General features: G+C 41.8%; 1 protein-coding gene across 7 annotated transcripts in view; it reads left to right on the forward strand.

Moving 5' to 3' along the window:
- ANKS1B (ankyrin repeat and sterile alpha motif domain containing 1B) overlaps positions 1 to 24,004 on the forward strand; it is a 1,043,795-nt gene that overhangs the window by 966,097 nt on the left and 53,694 nt on the right. For 3 of the 7 annotated variants that reach the window (XM_066357202.1, XM_066357198.1, XM_066357208.1), the window contains exons 20-21: positions 20,138 to 20,266; positions 22,178 to 22,249. In XM_066357202.1, coding sequence (XP_066213299.1) covers positions 20,138 to 20,266; positions 22,178 to 22,249 — 201 coding nt within the window. Of the gene's footprint in view, positions 1 to 13,696; positions 13,772 to 20,137; positions 20,267 to 22,177; positions 22,250 to 24,004 lie in introns of all 7 variants that reach the window. The other 4 variants (XM_066357188.1, XM_066357218.1, XM_066357179.1 and 1 more) reach the window with 2 other exon arrangements.

The following is a 24,004-nucleotide window of genomic DNA, read 5'->3' on the forward strand; positions in this document are numbered from 1 at the left end:
TAATGTGGATAATGCCTGCCTCTCGGGTTTGTGTGTATCAGATAAGCTAATTCATGTGAAAGCATATTTCAAACTGTAAATCATTACATATATATAGATATATAGATGATATGACTAACAATTCGGGTACATATCACCTGTCAGTCCCTAATTCAAAGGTCCCCGATTCATCATAGGGCCAGTTAATGCCAAAGCTATCAGATGGTTATAGCATTCTATAAAAACAGTCTCTTTGTTCTAGTGTTATCCATGCTTTGAATGCATATTGAGAATGGAACTGGGATTTTCCTCTTTATGAAGGCTCCCAAGGAGCATCTACCATGATGGAGAAGGGATCTGTACAGAATGATCATCAAAGCCAAGGAAAGCAGATGAGAGATGAACTAGTTCCCTGCAAGTACAGGGTACCAAAGTGTATAGCAAGGAAAATCTCATAGAATTAGCGTGTTATCGCTGTAAAGGGGTAAGATTAGCATTGAGCAAGAAAGGATTTTTTTTTTCTTTAAATGAGATTTAGAACTTGTTTGAAATACACAGTACACAAACTTGTTAACTAGAGAAGCATGTATTCAATATATGTCAAAAAGCCATGAGGCAAATGCTTAGCCATCTCTGGAAAAAAAAGAAGATCATAATTTATTCTTTTGTACCTTCCCGGGAGGGAAAGCCTGTTGTTCCTAGAAATTCTTCCCACTGTTCTGGCATTATGGGGATTTATAGATTCAGCCTTTAGAAAATAGCAACAGCATTTTAAGTGATTCCTCCCCATACTCAAATTATGCAAGTTTTCTTATTACTGTGTTATATCATTTTTAAATGCCCATAAGTTAGTGGCTATTTTTTTTTATTATTATTCAGTGAGTGGAGGGGAGGCAGAGAGACAGATTCCTGCATGTGCCTTGATCAGGATCCACCTGGAAAGCCCCCTGTGGAGTGATGCACTGCCTATCTTGGGCCATTGCTTGGCAACTGAGCTATTTTTAGTGCCTGAAGCAGAGGCCATGGAGCCATCTCAGCACCTGGAGCCAACTCGCTTGAACCAGTTGAACCATGGCTGCAGGATGGGAAGAAGAGAGAGAGAGAGAGAGCGAGAGAGAAGGGGAGGGGGAGAGGTGGAGAAGCAGATGGTTTCTTCTTCTGTGTGCCCTGACTGGGAATCAAACCTAGGACATCCAGCTGGGCTGACGCTCTACCACTGAGCCAACCAGCCAGGGTCGTTAGTGGCTATTTTTAAATTTAGATTTCCATCACCTAGCCACTACTTTAAGAAGGCTCAGCCTGTCCATGGCTTCAATATTTTCTTCCATGAAGGCCTAAAGAGCAACTCTGATGCTTAAACACAGACTGATACTATATAATGAAAAAGAAGGGTTAAGGATAAACTCAGTAAGCTCTTTCTTCCATCAGGAACTCTCAATTTGACAGCTGGTCAGATTGACAAGCCAACACACCAGTTTCAGTGATAATAGGATATTGATACTATCTGTCTATGCCCTGTTTCAAACCAGGAACTCTAGACCACCAGCCATCTATTCCTAAAGGCACTGTACCAAGCAAAAGTGGAAAATATGGTTTTCATACTTGAAACTTAAATCTGATGGGTTGCACACCTTGTTTATGAATGTGGAACAGTTAATTGCCTTTTCTCAAAATATACACTGTTCTCCCTGTGACAACTTTGGGGCTGGAAATTCCAATACGATGAGTGTCCTTCAGGCCACATTGTCATGTTACTGGCTATCCTGTTCATTGATCTTAAAAAAAAAATGGGAAAAGTAGGAGCATTTTTAGGTTCTGATACTTATCTTAAAAGTCTTGGTTCTTTTACTCTCTATCAAACCCATCAGTGAGGCAAATTAGACAGCTAGGAGTTTGTCCTGACAGGTGCTGGGCAGACCCGAACACCACTAGGCATTTTGCTAGGGGAGCGCTACTATCTCTACCTTCCCTCCATGTGCTGGGACTTTATCAAGGTGAATGTTGCCAATTAAAACTAGACCATGGATTAAAAAAAAAAAAATCTGTAGAAAAGATCCCATTTTTAACTAAATAAATAAGAGAGCTCTGACAATCTATAAAAGCCCTGCCTCAGCAGCCGTGACTTTGTGATTGCTCACGGTGCCTCAGGCTTGCTGACACTGAGCCGCTTGGTCGCAAAGAGGCGCGCCAGGCTCTTTTCCACTTGTTAAATTTTTGGACTGTTTCTCATTATATTCAGTCCAGTTCTTGGGTCCACAGGTCAGAATTTTGGCTGTTATAATCTGACCTTGCTAAATTTTCAAGGGTAGGAAAATTCTATTATTCTCCTTCTCTTCCTTTTTTTTTCCCCAGTGTTAAAAAAAATAGAGGGTTTTGTAATGTCTAGAGGAAATGGGGCTGATTATGCAGTGCTGAGTTAATTCTGTTTGTATATGACTAAAGTCACGTGCTAGTAAGGACTCATCTGGATGTATGGAAGTAACAAGAATCCAACTCAAGAGGTCTTAAGCATAAAAGGACATGCATTGGAATCATTTTGCTACAAAGCCCAGGTAGACCTGATCCCAGTACAGTACTTGTATATCTTGCCCTCTGGCTCTGCGTTCTTCTGGGTTGGTTCTATTCCCAAACAGGCTTTTTTCTACTCAAGGGAAGTTTCAGTGGTAGAGCATCAATCTGGCGTGTGGATGTCCCTGGTTCGATTCCCAGTCAGGGTGCACAGTAAGCACCCATCTGCTTCTCCACCCCTCCCCCTATCACTTCTCTCTCTCACCTCTCTCTCTCTTCTCCCCTCCTGCAGCCGGGGCTTGATTAGAGCAAGTTGGCCCCAGGCACCAAGGATGGGTCCATGGCCTTTGCCTCAGGCACTAAAAAATGTCTCTGGTTGCAATAGAGCAGGGGTCCCCAAACTACGGCCCATGGGCCACATGTGGCCCCCTGAGGCCATCTATCCGGCCCCCGCCGCACTTCCAGAAGGGGCACCTCTTTCATTGGTGGTCAGTGAGAGGAGCATAGTTTCCATTGAAATACTGGTCAGTTGTTGATTTAAATTTACTTGGTCTTTATTTTAAATATTGTATGTGTTCCCGTTTTTTTTTATTTTGTTTTGTTTTGTTTTACTTTAAAATAAGATATGTGCAGTGTGCATAGGGATTTATTCATAGTTTTTTTTTTATAGTCCGGCCCTCCAACGGTCTGAGGGACAGTGAACTGGCCCCCTGTGTAAAAAGTTTGGGGACCCCTGCAATAGAGCAAGGGTCCCTGATGGGCAGAGCATCGCCCCCTAGTGGGCTTGCCAGGTGGACTCTGGTCTGGGCGCATGTGGGAGTCTGTCTCTGCCTTCCCTACTCTCACTAAATTTAAATAAATAAACAAATAAATAAATAAATAAATATTGTTCGCTCCTGGCATCCAGTTTTTCATTCTTTACAAATCAGGAGTAGCAAACAATTGCTTCATGTCTACAGTTGTGAAATGAGGGGTGACCCCCTTTCTGTGTGGGTCGCTATTTTAATGAGCTTTGAATTCAGCATCATACAAGGTTGTAGTTCTTTCTATGCATTAAGGCCTAGGAGAATCTTCTATTCTTCTGTTAAAGAAAAACGGGATTTGAGGGTGGGAAGGGCCCAGAGGATGTATCTATCTAGTCCTGTCTCATGGTGTAGCACCCTTTCTAATGCATCCTTAACAGACAGTCACAAGGTTCTGCTTATACTTCTCACTGGAAAGGAGGCCCCTACTTTATGAAGCAGCTCTGTCATTGACGAAGTTCTAACCTTTGTCTTATATTGAATTGAAAGAAGCCTGCCTGAACCTCCTACACAGTTAATGCTATCTCTGAAACAAGGAGAAACCTGCTCTCTCTTGCTGAGGAGAATTTTTTTTTTTTTTTTTGGTATTTTTCTGAAGTTGGAAACGGGGAGGCAGTCAGACAGACTCCCGCATGCACCCAACTGGGATCCACCCGGCATGCCCACCAGGGGGCGATGCTCTGCCCATCTGGGGCATCGCTCTGTTGCGACCTGAGCCATTCTAGCACCTGAGGCAGAGGCCACAGAGCCATCCTCAGTGCCCAGGCCAACTTTGCTCCAATGGAGCCTCGGCTGTGGGAGGGGAAGAGAGAGACAGAGAGGAAGGAGAGGGGGAGGGGTGGAGAAGCAGATGAGCGCTTCTCCTGTGTGCCCTGGCCGGGAATCAAACCCGGGACTCCTGCACGCCAGGCCGACGCTCTACCACTGAGCCAACCGGCCAGGCTGAGAAGAATTCTTTAAGACTAAAGACAGTCTGATGTCTTCCCCTCACTATATTAACCCATACCCAGCTCCTTGCCAATATCACTCTGATAAGTGGGACGTGGGCTGCACTACGTCCTATTTCCCCAGCTCTGGAAGTTTTCCAGCCTTCATTAATGGCCATGAGCCATGCCTCCCTTCTCAACCCTCAGCAGTGTGTGTGTGTGTTCAACCTTAATGCAGGATTTTACATTAATATTATTACTTTCCAGCTACCATAGTTTCATCAGGTTTATCCAGTAATCCTAGTCTGCCCATGCTTTTTTAAAACTTGGTCAACACTCTGTGTATTAGTGATCCTTCCTGAATATGTCACGTGCTCATTTTAAAAGCCTATCTCCAAAAAGCATGCCATTCAAGCGACCCTACGATGTATTGATTTCAGTGTTGAACAGATAGAACTGAGGGAAAAGCTGTAACTTTCTACAGAGACCCCTTAGGTTGGCATCATTTAAGATCATCGTTCAGCTAGATCTTTTATCCCAATATTTTCCACAAGGATAAAATGAGGAAATAATGGAGTTTGTCCAATACCTCTTTTCTTACCAGAGGCCAGAAGCAACGTTGAGCATAAAGTTAATAAGTGGGTTTAAATAGAGAAAATGACAGCTTCAGTTTGCAAGAAAGGAACATAATGTATATTTTAAAGAGATGTTACAGGCAAAGAACAACATTACTTTGCAAAATCGAGTTTCTTTGCAGCAATTCCTGTTATGATAAAAAGCTGATCGCTGCTTTTCTGAATGAGTTATTAATATTTCTGCCTTTTAGTTGTCCTGTTTATGGTGGCATCCAAACTTGGAGGTAGAACAAGTTAAATAGCCCATATTGCAATAAATAGCATGATCTCGGTTGACTTACATTCCTGCCACTCCCAGAGGACCTGGGGAGCTATACAACAAAATCTGGATTTAGTGTTCCATTTTTTTTCTCTGCTCTATTTTTTTCTTGTGAAGAGATTTTATAAATAATTGTGTAATGTCATTTAGGGATACAACTGTCATACTAGGGAATGCAGTTATATATTATCTCTACAGATGAATAACAGGAACCACATAGCCTATAGTTCTCGCCTACTTGGCAGCTGAAGGCTTATTTTATGTGCTATCAGTATCAGAATAAAAGTTGGAAGGATAAGAGGGAGGGAGGGAGGGAGGGAGAAGGAAGAAATGAAAGGAAGGAAAGGAGAAAGGAAGGGAGGGAAGGAGGGAGAGAGGGAAAAGGAAGAGAGGGAGGGAGGCAGGGAAGAAGGAAGGGAGAAAGGGAGGGAAGGGAGAACCATAAACTTGGGCAGAATGCAGATAATATGAGAATATATGTTATGCCAGTGTACTTACGATGGGACCAAATGCGGTGTTTACTTCTTCCACTGTTGCTAGATTGATGAATGTTGACACCAGCAATGGTAGGTCACACATGGAGAAACAACTGTTGGCCTGGCTTTTCACTTCCAGCAGGTGACTACCAGTCTGTCCGAGAAGTTCCCTGTAGACATGGGGGAAAGTCACAATCAGAAAGGTTTGTGAGGATTGCCCTTCAGAAAGGTGGAGAAATGACAGGAAGCAACATTTTTTTTTCTTGAGTCTAGCATTCCCTGCAAATTAAATCGTTCATCTGAAAGCTTTTATTGAAAGGGTCAGCGGGGTATGGTGCCACAAGGGTACAAGACTTCTTATGGGATCACTTCCTAAGTTACGTAAGTGTCTAACACTGTGCTGTACACCTAAAACTAATACAATGTTGAATGTCAGCTGTAATTGAAAAATTGAAAAGACTTTTTTTCAATTATAACAATAAAAATAAATAAAGAACAAATAAAGAAAAGGGCCAGGGGTAAGAAACCCTAACTTGAGTTGGCCACAGTGCAGGTGAAGAGAAGAATCCCACGCAGTTGGTGCAGGGGTCGTGGACATACTGCAAAACTCACCTGCGAGGCTGCTCCCGCACCTGCAGCTGAGAAAGGACACCACGCTGGCCTCGGCTGACTTGGGACAGACAACGGTGGTGGGTGATGTTCTGATTTCCAGGCAGGGTCGTAAAGTGCCCAGAAGAGGCCGCGGGGCTGTTCCTGCAGGAAGAAAAGATGCAAACAGGGTGTTGGGTGCATTATTCCTTGGCTGAACTGAATTTGTTCAGCGTCATTCTTGGGCAGATCCCATCTGGTTTCATCTCCGCTCAAGAGCCGTGGAGTTTGCCGGCTGCTGACCGAGGCCTCCTTTGTCGAGTTGTCCTTTTTTCTTTTGCCTTTGAAGCTGTTTCATTCGCTCTTCAAGTTTGTTTTTGTTTTTATTTTAGAAGCACTGTCATCCCAGAGAAGGGATTGATTTGATTATTCCATTAGCTTCTGCTCCGAACTTTCCTTTTTTCTTGTTGGATTCTTTCTGGTCGATTCTCAGCACCCCGTAGTGTGAAAGAATTATGACAAACATAAGGGAGGAACAGGAAAAGTTAATTTTTTTTTTTCAGGGCTAGAACAAGGCAGAAAATTTCATCTCTGTAGAATCTGACCAGAGGGCTCGATTCATACGAGTATCTTTATTAAACGAGCGCTGCAGCCTCGGCTGGCTCCCGGAAGGGCCTCAGAGCCCCGTCGGTGTTGGTAAGGGGATGGAGGGCTCGTCGTCTGGCTCCACTCCAAGACCTGCCACCAGCCTCTGACTCCCAATTTACTGCTGGTCCTGCCGATGGCAAAAAGGGTGGCGTCCATAGCCACTTCCATCGCGTAAACATGGGCTAAAAGCAGGGTGGGACGCTGCTCGCTTGTGACCCAAGCCTTGCACCCGACAGATGAGCAGTAACTATCTTTGAATGAATGCCTGGGTGCCAGGGAAACAGGTGCTTATGTGCTGAAGTTTTTTTCAATTTCTGCTTGAAAGAATAATAATCCCTTTCCAGTGTGGAGCGCATAGACTTGACTTGGGTACAAAATGCTGGGTGTGTAGGGAAGGCTTCTCTGAGAAGGTGACATTGAGGGACGAGAGGGAGCTGGTCCTGCAGCACAGGGGGAAGAACAGTCCCGGCAGAGGGGGCAACAAGCGTGAGGCTTTGAAGCCAGACTGTGCTTTGCTGTGGAGCAGGGATGAGAGGGAGGCTGGGAGGGAGGGGGGCAGAGGGGCAGGGGCGGGGCCAGAGGACGGGGATCTTTGCGGGCCTTTGTTAGGGCTCTGACTTCTCTTCTGAGCAAAGTGGCATGATATGGTTTTCTTTTTAAATGGATCCTGTCGGCTCTTGTATTGAGAAAAAGGACAAAGGGAACGAGGATGAAAGCAGCGAGACCAGTTTGGAAGCAAATGCAGTCATCCAAGTAAGAAAAGGTAGTGGCTTGGACCTGGTAGTAATAAGAGGGTGAGAAGATTTTAGAAGTAGATTCAATAGGATTTCCTTCCTGGGCTAAGTGCGCAATGTGAGTAAAAGGATGACTCCAATTGGAAGAAGGAGTTTGGCGCGTGCTAAGGTAAGAAAGCTTAACGCGCAGGTGAGATACTCAGGAACTTGGTTTTGGGAGTTTAATTTAAGGTTATGGTATCTATTAGGCCCTGGCTGGTTGGCTCATCAGTAGAGTGTAGGCCCAGCACACACAGGCCCAGCCCAATGTCAAACCTGGAAGTCCTGGCTTCATTTCCTGGTCAGGGCTCACAAGAGAATCAACCATCTGCTTCTCCACCCCTCTCCCTCCCCCCTCCCCCTGTCCTCCTCTCACAGCCATGGCACAAATGGTTCTAGCAAGTCAGCCCTGGGCACTGAGGATGGCTCCATAGCCTCTTCTCAGTCGCTGAAATAGCTCAGTTGCCAAGCAACAGAGCAGTGGTCCCAGATGGGCAGAGCATTGCCCGATAGGCGGCTTACGGGGTGGATCCTGGTCAGGGCACATGTGGGAGTCTGTCTCTCTGCCTCCCTGCCTCCTCACCTCTCACTTAATTAAAAAAAAAAAAAAGATACCTATTAATCATCAAAGTGCTGGTGTCAAGAGGATGGTTGGAGATCCGAGTCTGGAGATCAGAAGAGAGCTCTGGGCTGGAGATACACATTTGACATTGGGATAGAATGAAACTGCTCAGAGAGAGGAAAAAAAGGACTGAGGACTGATGCTCCAGGGATCAGAGGATGATCGGGTCATAGGAGCCAGCAGAGGAAGCTGGGAAATGGAAGGAGTGACCAGGTGTGTCGGCTAGGTCAAGGCAGATGAACAGCTGGAGTTGGCGGAGTGGGGGGGGGGGGGGGTCCTGCGAAGAGCAGTTTCAGTACAAGGGGCTCAGGTGACAACAGGAAAAGGGGCAAAAGGAAAAGGGACAGCAGAGGCCGTGTGGATGCCTGTTGGGGAGCTTAGCTTCTTAAAGAAGAACAGAAATTGAGCAGGGCCTCAAGAAGGATGTTGGGTCCAAGGAAAGGAGCCTGTTTGCTCTGAGGGGAAGATATTGCGGCACTTTTTGGGACTGCTCCATCCAGTAACAAGGGGGAAATGGATGATGCAGGGGAGAGAACTGGATTGCTCCCAAGTGAACAGGAAGTCCCCCTTAGGAAGAAAACCTTAGAGATAGGTAATATGCTTTTATTTTATTCTTAGATTTCAATGCAGATATGTTGTATTTTCTGAACTTATTTCATGATAACCTCTGAGATACAGATGGTAACAAGAGCAAGATATATGTTGTATTTTAAGAAAATGTTTCCAGAGTAAGCAGACAGGTCTGAACTAAAGATACAATTAGACACCTTCAAATTTCTGTTTTTATAGTCAAAGAAATACATATTAAATTATTAATTATAATCTCACCCAATTAAATTTTTAAAATTACTAATTATATCTTAGTTATAAGACTACGGTATTTTGCCTGACCAGTGGCACAATGGATAGAGCATCGGACTGGGACACAGAGGACCCAGGTTCGAAATACAAGGTCGCAGGCTTGAGTGCAGGCTCACCAGCTTGAGCGCAGGATCACTGGCTTGAGCGTGGGATCATAGACATGACCCCATGGTCGCTGGCTTGAGCCCAAAGGTCGCTGGCTTGAGCAAGGGGTCACTCACTCTGCTGTAGCACCCCTCCCCCCCATCAAGTCACTTATGAGAAAGCAGTCAATTAACAACTAAGGCGCCACAACGAAGAATTGATGCTGCTCATCTCTCTCCCTTCCTCTGTTATCTGTCCCTACCTATCCCTCTCTCTGTCTCTGTCACACAAAAAAAGACTACTGTATTTTTACTTAATCCCCATTTATTTTGATTTCATGGTAATTTGGGTTTAGATAAACTACATTAGCCTTTACAGTATACATGGAAAAGGGATTGAGAAAAGATTAATAAGCAAATTAAATTGCAAAGGGGTGTTTAACATCCTTTTTATAGAATTGTCTTCAAGCAGCCTTGTAACATATAGGCATGCTAATTACAAATATTCCTCCTCTCTTCAACCAAATTGGCCACATTTTTTCAGCCCTTATCAGGAAAAATGAGAACTTTTTTTTAACAAGTCTGTAGGGTTAATTTCTGGTGCATTTTACCAAAAGAGTGTCTGCAGTGACTAGTTTAAAGTTACAAGTGGCAACAACCACCTGGACCAACGACAAATGCTGACGAATAACATTAATGTCCCTGTGGGGCTTTGCCGTTAGCAAAGGTATTAGGACATTTTTAACACATTCTGTGTTTCCATTCATTTGGTCCATACATGCGACGGCCTTCTGTGTTCTGGAGGTCCTAGGAAGTGAGGCCCTAGAAATTGTGAAAAAGTTCTCTGTCTTACGACGCTTACCATGAGCTGCACAACAGCCGCGTGAGATATGTAGGTCAAGTACTATTATTATTCATCTTTACGGTGAAGACAAGGCTTAATTAAAACTTAGATTTAAATCACTACTGTTCTAGGAATTGGGGCCCCTAGAGAAATGTTATTGCTTCTATTATATTTTCTTTCTCAAAACTTTTCCAAACTCGGTACTTTAATACATGTTATATATACCCTGAAATATTGTCTTCATAAATATAATGAAATTCTGCAGTAGAAACTTCTGTATTTAAAAATATTTATTCCAGCACTCAGTCTAATAACCATGTGTCCAGAAAAGCCATTTCATATTATAAAGGGTCCAGTTACAGTTGGTCCACCTTAAGTTACTGCTGTATGAGCTGATAAATCCTTAATTGCCAACAGAATAACTGTGATATCTGAAATGCACAAGCTTTTTTAAAAAAACTACTTTCATAACTAAAATACCATTAACTGCCTCTATTTTAAACTCTTTTTAAAGTATGACTCTGTACCATTTGCAATGAGTCATGTAATTATTGGAAATGATAACGGTTTTACTTTTTCTAAGTTTCAAACATAGCTTATAAATGGAAAATAGTCATTCTAACTTCCTTAAAAGATATATAAGCCACATACAAACTCTTCAGTGTATGTGATTAGAGTTGGGTTTTTTCTTCATTGAGAAAATTATTTTATGAATTTTTAAAAATGTAAGTATGGCGTGAGATCTTCTTTTTCCTCCGTAACTTGGTAAGTTTCTGTGACTGTTGTGAGATGTATTCATGTAGCAGGAAGTTAGGTGGGAATTTTCCTGTAAATACCACACAATCTAAAGAGAAAGATGTGCCCTGTTTTGAGTTTACCAAGGGATGGTGAACACACCCCTTGTCAGCTACCAGCCCATGTAGCAGAAGATTGGTGCTAGGGAAAGGCAGAGAATTGTCTGAGTCATCGTGGGAAGACACGAGGCTTTCTTCCCTCTTTTGAGAGAGGAGAGAGCACGTGTCCCGTGCGGTCCCAGCCTGGTGAGAAGGCCTCCATGAGGGACAGCTCCCCAGAATGGGGGACCCTGCAGGAAGGGAAACACATCTCTTTCCACAGTTGAACTGCTGGCAGGCAGATACACATAGCGCCAACCTGAGCTGAAGAATAGGGCATTGGAGAGAGATGCCCTGGCAGAGAGGGGGTGGTCCCTGAGTAGCACACCCGCATGACGAGAATGTGTCCGTGTGATGCGAGTGGGCGTGCACAGGGCGGCTGGGCTGGGGCGCTCTCCCCTGCGTTCCACCTGAGGTGTGTGCATGTGTTCAAGGAGGGCTGAGTGGAGGAAGCCAGGTTGGAGCCAGATCCTGCCCATCAGGAACTGTAGTGGGGACCCCAGCCTGCCCCTGCAGGGCCTCCAGAGAATTCCCTGAGTTACTGTTACCCTGACAACCATCAGAGACAGCTCAGTCCCTGCCAGATAAAAAAAAGAGGCCTGGCCCTTCTGTACCCTCCTCCCCAACTAAGCACCTGAAGGACACATAGCTCGGGGTTGGTGGCATCCACAGCTGACCATGACTCCCCAGCTTGTTTGAGCCCCAAGACTGGCCTGTGATGAGGGAGAGCAACGTCTGAGTCAGATATGACATTGGAGTTTTGTATACACTGGATTCTTCAAGACGCAAAGTGACCAGGAAGTCACGCAGCCTTCCTGAAATATCATGTGGCCTGTTGCCCATTGCGGAGGGGGGACTGGGCATGGCCCATGGGGAACAATGATGGGAAAACAAGAAAACTTTCAGGTATTTGAACCCCAGAGGAGTTAAGGCTGTTGATGAACCAGTTCCATGTATATATACTTGTTTCGGGATCATATGACTGGAGAGTCCCTCTGCCTTCCGGTGAGGTCGGGACCAGGCTGGCTCCCCTTCCTAGCTATCCCAGCAGGCTGACATGTTGTGACACCTCCCTGCATGACCTGAGCAAGCCGTTTCACCTCTCTGAATGTCAGTGTCTTCATCTGTCAAATGACAGGTGGTCCCTGGGTTACTTCTAGCACTGACAGCCTGTGAATGTGCAGAAGATGTGATTTATGTACAAGAATTAGCTCAGAACTGTGGGCGTGAGTGCTGGAAAGGTCAAGGGTATCCTGGGAGTCAGTCTGTGCCTGTTCGGATGGTAATCCCACGAAAGCTTGAAGTTAATATATTTAAATCAGATGGCAGCTATTGGAGACTGAGGCTGCGGGGAAAAATGGGCCCAGGACTTAACCTGCTAGAGATTTATTTTTATTTTTTAAGTAGGAAGAGCAAGATGCCCTGTGGAGAAAATAACATGGAGTTGAGAGAGGGAACTGAGAAGAGCTGGTTTAAGGGGAATTTGGTGGGCCGTGCCTTTTGGTCACACCCGGAGATCTTTCTTGCTTAATAGAACTGGGAACCTGACAGTCTTGTCCCCAGCAAGCCATCCAGGTGACAGAAGGGTTGGAAAGCAAAGGTGTAGGTGTGTGTGGTGATGCCATTGTAACTGGAGAGAGATGTTAAATTTCTGATGAGCGTTTCCGGGAGGGTGGAGATGGGGGAAACATTTAGCCAGGGGGAAGCTGACTTTTTTTTCTTCAGTTGTGTTCTTTGCTGGGTTCCCAAACTGTATTGCGGGTGTGTTTTTATCTCCTCCCTGCTCTGATTTCTACAGTGCCCGCTCGTGAATTCTCGGGATATGCGGGATGTACGCAGTGCTTGCCATCTCCTGTGACTCAATTTCATGGTGTCTTTAGAATGATGGAATGCAGGCAAAGGACTCTGTAAAGGTCAGCCAGGAGCCTAGTCAGTTTACTTGGTGGTTTCTACTCACACTCCTAGGAGGGGGGTGTTGGTTAGTTTGGCATTTGGTCCTAAGCAGACCTTATTGGCTCTTAACGATGGTTAGTTATTCCATTGGTAATGGTGTGGTGGAGAGAGCGAACTGCCAAACTGATTCATTAGGCTCACCAGGTGCTGCTCCTCAAAGTCTCTGCTTGAATAACAGAACCTAGCTTCCCCACCCTACCCATTCCTGCTCCGTCCTCCTCCCAGCACCTCTGCCAGCACACCCTCCTGCTGCAGGGAGGGTGCTGACACTCCTTTCCTCCTCAGCCACAGAGATTTGCCTTGGAGAACTCTCAGAGGAAAATGTCTCCTAGGGTTATCAAATCAGCAATGGCCAAATTATCAAAGTCATTTTATTGCATTGTTTTGCACGTGGTCGTTTGGAGATAAGAAAATAAAGATGTTTGACCTGTGTTAAAGGTTTTCTCCCCATCCTTCTTGAAAATATTGATCCCTGAAAGGAATGATGTGAAGAGGGAAGCTATTTCCGTTCTCTTTGGCAACTACAAACCACAGCTTACTTTTCCGGGAGTGATTGGTAGTTTCCGTTGACTTAACGGTAATACATAAATGATCTTTTTTTTTTCTTTTTTTTTTTTTTTTTAAATTCTAGCTGACCTAAAATGTTTTTAAGCAAAAGAATGGCTTGGAAATCAATTATTAAACCTTGGGCATATTTTTTTAGCTTTTTTCTTTTCTTTTTCTTTTTTTTAAGAAATGTGATTCTTTGCTTTTTATTATTTTCCTCTTTCCCTTCCTTGCTGCTACCTCGGTAGCCGCCATGTTTTAAATATTGACAAGATGAGATAGTTTTCTGTTTATATCAGCAGTCGTCTGTCTGTGAGATATGGACGAATCAGAACGCTGGATTTCCTTTCTCAGCCATCCATCAGGTTCATAATGTAAGGTTACAAGTGGTTATTTTCTTGTCCTGCACTTGCGCTGTGTAATGTGTTGCAAAGTGTTGTCAGTGGCTATAGGAGATGATGTCCTGACTGTGCAGAAAATTTGTGATGTCTAATAACTCCTGAGGTTTTTTTTCTTGTCTATTATACTTCATTCACTGTGCCTAGTTGATGTGCAAACACTGTCCTAAAATGAGGAGCATACTTGGTTTTGAAGTCTACAGTTAAAATCTGTCCCGTGTGAGTTTTGGCTTTCATCCCAGGTGTCTGTGTTAACTTGCTTTTACAGGAAGAAGGAAAAGGGTAAATTGATATATATATGTGTGTTTATATATATATGTATATATATATCAGTGTTATTCCCCGTGTCTGTAGGCTGTTTAACCCATTGTGTCTAACAGTTCTCAGAGGTTCATGTGCTTTACTTGTGAGAAATAAATTTGAGTATGATTCGCATGATATTTTTGTTAAGTTTTATGCAAATGTGGAAGGAGTATAGCCAAGAGAGGCACTGTTACAGCTAAAAGTGGTTCTCAGCCTTTTTCCATTTGACAGTACTGAATTGATCTTTGGAACGTATGTGAAGTCATGACCCACTTTACTCTGAGTTACTTCATAGTATTCAAATGTCCATCCACATTTTACCTTTGCATACTTTCAAAAAATTCATTTTTGTTTGGAAAGGAAACATTTTAATGTTTGCATTTTTCCATTTGGTATTTTAAAATACAATCCTATTTTTACATCCTGTTAAATTTTTCCCAACAGATAGCCCACTGTCTGAGAAGTTAAGACAATTGGTTGAGAATCGCTGGCATGCGAAGAGCCTCTCTCGGGGTGCCGCGTCAGGCACACCCCTCCTGTGCATGGTACTTCTGGCTCTCGGGGACCGTGCGGGTCTGTACATTGCCTGGTGCCGCTGCTCTGTGGTCCAGCAGTTTCTCCTGAACCTGTAAATGCTAAAACCTGCTTTTCATGTTCAGAAGTGCCCATCTCTGCTCTTTATCCTCAAAAGGAACAAACTCATGATAACCAACTGCATTTGACCAAACTACCATTCTTTATTCTTGATTTTTTTTTTTAAAGGAACTACTGCAGCATTCTGCTTTCGTATATGTGAATGTTTGAAGGAAGCTTTTCTTAACATTCACATCCAAATATCCATATACATATTTATACACATAGAGCTATATGTAGCATTCTTCAGTGCCTTAGAGATAACCGAAAGTAAATGCAGTCACATAAATCTCATGTCTGATTGTTTGCAGAGCCCATCTCTGGTATTTGCCAGAATTATTGAAAGTAAAGCCTTAAACTAACAATTGTCATTTAAATTCATTTTAGTTTTTCATTAAGTGTTCTGAAGAAATAGGAAATAATGTTTGTTAATATTCAGATCTAAATTTACAAGCAGATAGGTGGAAGCAGTTCCTAGTAAAAAAGATTTAAAAGCCTTTGTTTTTAAAAATCAATTAAATTAATTTTAAGAAATATAAAAAGAGTAATACAGGGCTTAGATAACACCGTACCTTAATGTTCATGTTAGAAAGCTAAGTCAGAACCATGGCTTTTATTTACTGACATCCTTAGGATGTAAATAAGTTCTCTCAAGAAGAAAATAGGAATATAGACAGTGTTTTCCCTTTGTATTTGCAGAGCATACAGAATATGTATTATCTTCAGTTTCTCTTTTTTGAGAAGAAAGCTCTCCGATAAAACGTTTTAGCATCTGCCTTAGGTATCTGGTGCCTGTGAACTAAAAGTGCAGCTCCTACCACCTTTTGAAATAATACACATTTAAAAGCTGCATTTTGGACCCTGCTGTACAATAAAGATCCATCTGTAGACTTCTGTGAATTTTTTTTTCTGTGTTATACAACTAAATTCAGCTAGTGGTTTGATATTTTTCAGCTGGTGGTGTAAGCGGCATCTGATTCAATCACATCATGCTAAGTGCAACCCAGTTATAATCCTTCAGACTCAGCCAGACTGTGACTTTCCAGTTGGCTGTTGGTAAATACCTGTTACACAGAATCAGTTCTCCGCTGAAAACTCGAAATCTTAAACTATGTTTCTTCTTTATATTAAAAGGTTAATTTTTATTCGAGTTTGAAGGGAGAGTTAATAAAGTACATTTTCCTCTGTTTAATCAATACATCCTGAAGAAAATAAATACATACATATATGTCAAGTAAATGAGGTTTTAAGCCATGGCCAAATTATTGCAATATCATGATCCTTCAATACAAGAACCTAAAGGAAGATGTTTTCTCTAAGTATTTTAAGCTCTAAAGAGTTAGCCCGAATGCATTTAGTAAGTACCTTGAATCGTTCTAATTTTTCTTCTGTAATTACTTAAGTTTTCTAAAGAATACTGCCAGTCAATAATAGTTTAAAATATGACAGAGTTTACCCCAGACGTCTTCTATTTTATTTTTTTATTTCAGTTAAATATTATTGCTTCATTATACCCATGTTTAGATCTCCTTTTAAAAATAAGGTTTTTATTATAAACCATTATTTGAGGCAAAAGACCTTTTAGGTCTATTTGATTTTTAACTCATATTTAATAATCATTTTAAACTGGAAGATTATTCATTTTAATTTATGTGAAAAAATATAGGTATTATCTGGGTATGAATGCAGTATTTAACAGAAACTAATATCGGGCCTCACAGCTTGAATTTATTTTATGTATAAGGCAAAAACCCCATGTGGCCAATAAGGCGAAAGCCCGTGTGGCCACTCCTCTCCCTAGCTCCCCCTAGCGCCTTCCTGCTGTAATTGCACCTCCAGGAGGGATTGAGACCTAAAGCCACCCTTATTCTCTGAACTGGTTCATTTTTATTGTCAATCAATCGGGTGAAGCTGAATCCACCTGAGGGCTGAGGCTGGTGTGCCCTTTACAACAGTATACATAATGCCAAGTTCATCCACTCCTATTAAATTAATTCCAAAGAGAAAACTCAACACCTAAGCTGAGTCTGCTGAATATTTTTAGATCTCTGCTTTAAAACAAATAAGTTGCTGAATATCCAGGAAGAAAATAAATTTATTTTTTTTATCAAGTCAACCTTAGGAACACTTTTCCCTCTGTTTAAAAACAAGTTTTTAGAAATAGCACTAAAGTCTAACAAAACTGAATTTCTATTTCCAGAAAGGAAGATGCAGCCATGATAGGGAATTTAACGATATTTGGACTGGAGCAATGTTTTAATGCCAGAAAGAAAATAAAGTCAAGATTTCTCTTCCCTACAATTATCTCCCCACCACCACCCCCATACACAAAAGGAAGGTCCTGTCAGATCACTCCAGATTCAAAGCAGGTGGTTTGTGGTTTCTGGACAAAGCGGAGTCAGGAGAGCAGATGATGATGCAACCTCAACAAAGTTAAATGGATGCACCACTAATTTCTTCAGTGGTTATCTCATAAGAGATAGAAGTGATTTCCAGATGGAGGTGGTATGTGCTGGGGCAATGGCTGCTACAGCTTATGTTGGATGATGTAAATATTTGGATCAGCATTTGGCTGTAGTTCTGCTTTCAGTGGATGGAACTCACAATGAAGTTTAATTATAAAAGTGCCTGAGTTAATTAAGTGGTTAGAGAATGAGTTTGCATATAGTTTGCATGCTTAATATACTAACACCTGAAATGTCCCTGTAACCTCAGCTTTATTCCACCCTTCCCTCGTCCTGCAACCATAGTGCCCCCAGCTCCTGCCATGTCTGTTTAGGCTGTTGTGCAAACTGCCTGTTGAGCTCGGCCGAGGTTCCTCTGCTAAATGGTGACAGGGCTAACATGAAAATCTGATGCTTGGTTTGAGTTGTCACATCAGCAGACACTGGATCGGAGGATCTTTTGATGTCAGCCAGCTCCTTTCGTATCATTCCACGGAGTTGCGTGCAAACTTCTGTTGTTCTGTTAACAGTGTTACCTGTGACTTAAGTGTACAATACCCATTTGCTGTGTTGTTGTTGCTTTATGGGGAGGAGGGAGAAAGGGGAAGAGAGTTCATGGGGGAGGTCAGAGGATAAATGGGGGAGAGCCTTTAACTAAGAACACACAGCTGCATGTTTCCAGAGTTGTAACAATGATCGCTTAAAGGTTATTACACTCAGCTTCAGAATAACATTGAAATCCACTTAGCCTACATTTTTAATTTTAGACAAGATTATTTTTAGAGAAAAATCATAGCCAGTTCAAATGAAGACTGGAGAAATAATAAAGATCCAGATGTTTGAGAAAAAAGGAAAAGAAAAGATCAAAATAGGAAGTTAGAGGAAAATTTAATCCTAAAATTAATTGAAGTCAGTTATTGTTTTTACATAATAAACATTCATATAATTATAAAGAGAAATCCCAAGAATGAGTCAGGGATGGATCATAAAACAGACAAAAATGCTAAAACTGATATCCTAAGTAAAGTTGTAACAGATGGAAGAACCACTACATATGCAAGTAAACCAGTAACCAGAAGAAAACTAATTCACTTAGTAGCTCAGATTAGAGCATGAAGAGAAGTAAGAGGGCTTCTGACTGGTCACACACTCCATAGCATGATGCTAAGTTTCCTCTTTCTGTGATTGAGGTGACCCATTTTAAGGAGAACAGCTTTAAGCTCTCTGCTTCTATGGAAAGGCCTATGCATTCCTGAGGGACCCTAGACTTTTCTTCTGATTTTTCAAAGCCAGTTAGAAATTTGCAGAAGGCAAAGCCAATCCCTTTCTAGCATTGGCAGCCACCTTATAGGCCACCTAATGCAAGTCCACAATGCACGGAGAACATTGGAATGCCAGTCCTCGTCCCCCCCAAAAACACACATCCTATTTAAGCCACTCCTGGAGAATTGTGGTTATTAATCTTTTAGGATTTTTAGATTCTTTCAGGGACTTTAATGAAAGCTCTAGACTTTCTTCTCCTACAAAACAAATACCGACACCCAGAATTTTGCACTGTGATCCTACCTAGACTCCTTGAAAATCCTACTTAGAGAGTCCTGCCGTGACCACCCAGTTGTTAGTACTTCTGTGGAACTTGGTCTGTAGGCAAGGCTTGCTTGGTTTGGGAGTCCATGAGACCTGTTTCTATTCTTTCAATTCCTAAGAAAGGTAATTTCTCATAATTCTGTAAGACCAGCCAAATCCGGGTTGGAAAAGTAGACAGAACTAAAACTAAACATGCCAATTGCCTAGTTTTAGTTCTGTCTGCCTGAAAACAAAGAACTGAATTTTGAAAAATCAGAATTTTTGACCAGGGAAAAGTGTAAGAAATCTCCCATGTGTAATATCTAAATCAGACTAGAGCCCAGAAAAGACCTGTCAACACAGGCCTTTGACGTTATAGATCTCACACTACACTGTTACACAGGCAGGCCTCATGTTATTGCACTTTGCTTCACTGAGCTTCACGGATATTGCATTTTTTTTTTTTTTTTTTTTACAAATGGAAGGCAAGACCCTCCACCAGCAAAAAGATTACAACGCTCTTGATTGTGATATTCACTTGGTGGCAGTGGTCTGGGATCAAATCTACAGTATTTCCGAGGCATACCTATAGCTAAAACAGATTGAGGTTGACCTCGTGGAAAATAATAAAATAATGGATCTGCCTTAGTGGGCATATGTGTTGTATGATATGCCATCCTATGCAAAGATGCTTGTATTGGTGAGTCAGGACCCTCAAGTACATGCATATGCACATATGACCAAACAGGGTATTTTAATGTTTAGTCTCTATTTGTGCTTTAGGTTTTCCGAAGAAGGTAGCTGAATACCTCCCACACAGTCACAGTGCTGCTATATCAATGCAAATGAATTCAGATGAGGGAAACCAGTTGTCTGCCATCAGTAAATCTTCCTTCTAAAATGTTGTTTAGTATCACACAGTACCTTCTCTCCAGAGATAAAATTATTCAAAGGACATGGTACATGTCATAGCTGAGAACTGAAACTTATGCAACTGAGTATTCTGCACATAAAAGCAATTCAAACTAAAAATTGCCAACAGTCAAGTTTAAAAACAAAATTCTTTCAGAGATTGGGTGTTCTCTTATAACAGAAAGTATGAATTAGTAAATCGTTTATGAATATCTTAAATATTTTTATTTTTAAATTACTTAGCTTAGGGTATCACTCTAAGAATAGATCCAATTTCTTTAACACCTCAAAATTAACTCAGCTTTAGGAAATATGCTAACACATATAAAATCACAATAAACAGTGAAAGCATTTACATTACATATAATACACGCAAATACATTTGCACATTGACAGCCCATGTGAGTAGGTGAACTCAAGCTAGCAACAGGGAAGGAACTTTGCCCACTGCTCATATTACCTCTAGAATAAATGTGATTTTCAGACAGGAGACTGGGGAGAACCTTCCATTACCTTGCGACCTCCAAATGAAGCTACCGCCTCAACCCCAGTTCAGTACTGGCAACACCATCCAGAAAAGCTCATCTTCCAGTCGTGCGATTACAAAGCTTTTGTAAGTGACCGTGCCTTCAGTTTTCGGTTGTGACTAGGGATGGAGGGTGTATTTCTGGCTTCTTTACTTTTATATTGAAAATGTACCAAAATGCCCATCCCACTAAAGTGTTCTCCTTTTCTTTTTCTTTTTTTTTTTTTAAGTAGCTTTCTCTCCACAGAGGAAATCCAAATAAACAGAGCTTTATAACCCTTTTAATCTCACAAGCTTAAGACCTGTTTTCCCTTCTTATATAGTTATATACTTTAAATGAAATGCCATAGAATGAAGTCTTACGATGGAAATGAGTATAAGTATAGCACATACAGACATCTCCATTCACCAGTGGTCTCAAAACACTGGGTCTACAGCCTTAACCTACATTCCAGTTCTTTTCATTGTTATCAGTGGGGTTCTATTACTAGGTATTTTCTTAATAGGAGAGGGAATTAGGCTTAGCTGAGAATTGTGAGTAATCTGAACAGGTAAAATGATCAAAAGATACCGTTGGTTTTGGGACCGCTGGTTGTCATGACTACAGCAGGAAAAGTAGCTGAACCCTCCCAGCACATTGAAGCTGCCTCTCAAGTGTTTCAATTAGGCCAAACTTTCCTGATACCTTAAAAGATAAGGATTTCACCAAGATCATTTTCCTTAATTAAGATGTGGGTGTTCTGATTATCTCATAGCAATTTAGACTCTTTTTTTTTTTTTTTTTCATTTTGTGTTATCTGCACCTTTTTAACTGCTTTCTTATCTTGAGGAATGGAGTTTGTTTCAATAATCATCTCCCAAAATCTGTAGGGTTGAAATGCCTCCTTCTTCCTCCGGAGCTCGAGCACCAGACCCCTGAGGCCTTCTGAACAGGCCTTCCTTCAGAGCCTTGGACCAGCCCTCGGCCGCTTGGCGCTGCCCGCCCTCCCCCACTCAGGGATGTCCGGGACTTCCAGGACTGACTGCAGCCCTGTTCTTACACAGTGCCAGGGTCTCCCAGTCATGTCAGGAAAATAATTATTTTCATTCATTTAAAAAAAAAAAGAAAAGCTCTTTTTATTTATTTTTTTGAAGGAAAATAGAGAGGGAAATGTGACAGATGGAAGGAACCCTACGGAAGCTTCAAAAAGTTGAGGAGTTCACTGATAGAAAGACAAAATAGTTTGCTAAACACTGCTCGCCCCAGCCAGAACCCAGAGCGTGCATGGCGTTTAGTACTAAGGCAGTACTTGATCTGGTTACCGAACAGCCCAGTGATGCCCTGGAGGAGAGGGTCGCAGCTCTCTTGTGCCCCATGCAGCCCTCCCCTGTCCGTTTGCGCCAGGGACTGGCTCCCTCCGCGGTGGAACAATGGCCATGACATGGTCCCTCCCCACACGCTCCCATCCCCTTCTCAGGTGGTTCAACCATCACAGGGCACACGGCTGTGACTGGAAAAGGTCCAAAATGGCATCTGCGCCTTGGAACAGCCTGGCGTTAATTACCTAAGCAGCCAGCTAAACCCAAATGCGGTGCCTGTTGCTCAGCCCCTCTGCTGTCTCACGCAACCCTGTAATTACATAGATGGCAGCGTGATTTATTTTTGCAGACTTTGCTGCCTCAAAAAAAAAAAAAAAAAAAGAAAAAACAAGAAAAACATTTTTAGATGCTCCCATTTTTCAGTTAAATATGATTTGAAGGATGGCATTTTTAGAAAATGCTGCAGTTTTATTATAAAGAGCAATTTACAGCTCTCAGAACCATGGTGAACACCATGCACTCTCTACCGAAGCGTGTGTTTGTTAGGACTCATTACTGTTCATTCTTAAAAGTTATGCACCAACTTAAAGCCAGGAAATCTAGCCAGTTGGTACTGTCACAGATTGTTTTTTAAATCACTGTTCATAGTTACACTTCTAAACCATTGATTTTTTTTTTTTGTATTGTTTTGTATTGTAGTATTTAGGTTCTATGCTGATAAAAGAGCTCAGGGGGACAGAATCAACCCAAGATGCTTGTGCAAAAATGCGGGTAAGTTTGCCAAACAATTTTATTTCTAGTTGCTGAAATACTAAATACTGGGCATGGATACAAATTGCCACTTTTCAAATTACTATTTACTTCATCTCTTGGTCTACTGAATCACACTGGTGTGACAGGAAAAGGTGTTTGTTCTTGTTTACACTGAGCTTATCTCGTTATAGTCTGAGTTGATGCCTTTTGATGTATTTATACCATATTACATTTACTCTTATTTGTAAAGATCAGTTGCATACACATGGATTGTTTTCCAGATCAAGAGAAAAATGGTCTTCAGTTAATTACAAGAGGATGTTTTAAGCACCCACTTGACAGTCTATTTACTGAATATTTCTGAAAAGACTGCCAATTAACATTTATCAAATGTACTAAGTACTGAGAGCATATGATATAAAACTAATATTCTTTATGAGGCTTCTTAATGAGTCTTTTTTTAGTATAGGAAACACATTCAAGTCTGAGTTGAATCATGTAACAGCAGTAAATGTTGACAAAAACTGGTCATTCTGAACATCGGTAATTGCTGGCTGCCAGATTCCTTGGAGTCTGTATTAGCCAAACCGAATCTCACACTGCAGAGCGATGCCGGCTTCTTCCTTCACATGTCCCTCATTCTTGTTTCCTCCGTGACCAAGGTACAGGATGGGAGCAATATTTGACTGACGGTACAAATAAAGAATATTGGATTTATTCCATAATGAGAGCCAAATGTAAGATCATTAGCTCGTGAACCCTACCTTTTATTTGTGGCCAGTTACCTTGTCATTTATTTTATATGAGCAGCTTTTGGTGGGAGATACGTAAAAGCATATCATTGAACTCACTTATGATTAATATCTGTTGCTCATGGAAAGCTAAATGTGTATGACTCTTCATGAAATTGAGACCTCAGCATGTGATCACCGATTGAATATTTTGATCAATGCAAAATCAGAAAGCCTGAAACAGTGTCCTTTCTATTTAATGTGGACTTATACTTAAATTGTCAGCACCCATGAGTCTTTATTCCAGGTACTGTGTTTAGATGGGTAAAAAAAAGTAGCCCTGATATATTCCAGGAACAAAATCTGGTTCTGTTGCTGCTGACTTGGCTTACGAGTCACTTTTTTTAGTTACTATCATGACTGCTGACATTGACCGAGGAGTTACAATGGGCAAGTCCTGAGCGTGTTTATCCTATTTCATCTTTACCACAAACCTATGAGATTAGTACGATTATTTTCTCCATTACATGGGTGAAGAAACTGAGGCTTAGAGAGGTTACATAACTGTCCCCAGCTCACACAGTGAATAATTTGCCGATCTGGAACTAGGATGCAGATCTGTCTGACACCAGAGCCCAAGCGTTTGAGACATTCCCTGCTTCTCCTGGGCCTTGTTTTCTTACTTAGAAAATGAGCACATTGGACAAGATGCCCTTCAGGGATCTTCCTGGTTTTGTGATTCTGGAAACCGTGTATTCTAAATATATATATATGGTCTAAATTATGTCACTGATACACAATAAGAAAACGGGAACGTTTTTCAATCATCCAGCTCTGTAATAATTTTAGAGCTAGTCGTGAACATACCTAAGAACTTAATTTGGCATTTGTGATTTAGTGCTATTAACTCAATTATCTGAGTCCAGCTACTTCAGTGCTGTAATCAGCATAAGTAGTGGGTAGAGTACATAGCACCATTTGAAATACACCCGATCTGTGATTTGAATTTCAGTTAATTTCTTGAAATTAAATGGATCTGAAA

This window comes from Saccopteryx leptura, chromosome 1 (genome assembly GCF_036850995.1).
Source record: "Saccopteryx leptura isolate mSacLep1 chromosome 1, mSacLep1_pri_phased_curated, whole genome shotgun sequence".
In the NCBI taxonomy this organism is placed as follows: Eukaryota; Metazoa; Chordata; class Mammalia; order Chiroptera; family Emballonuridae; genus Saccopteryx; species Saccopteryx leptura.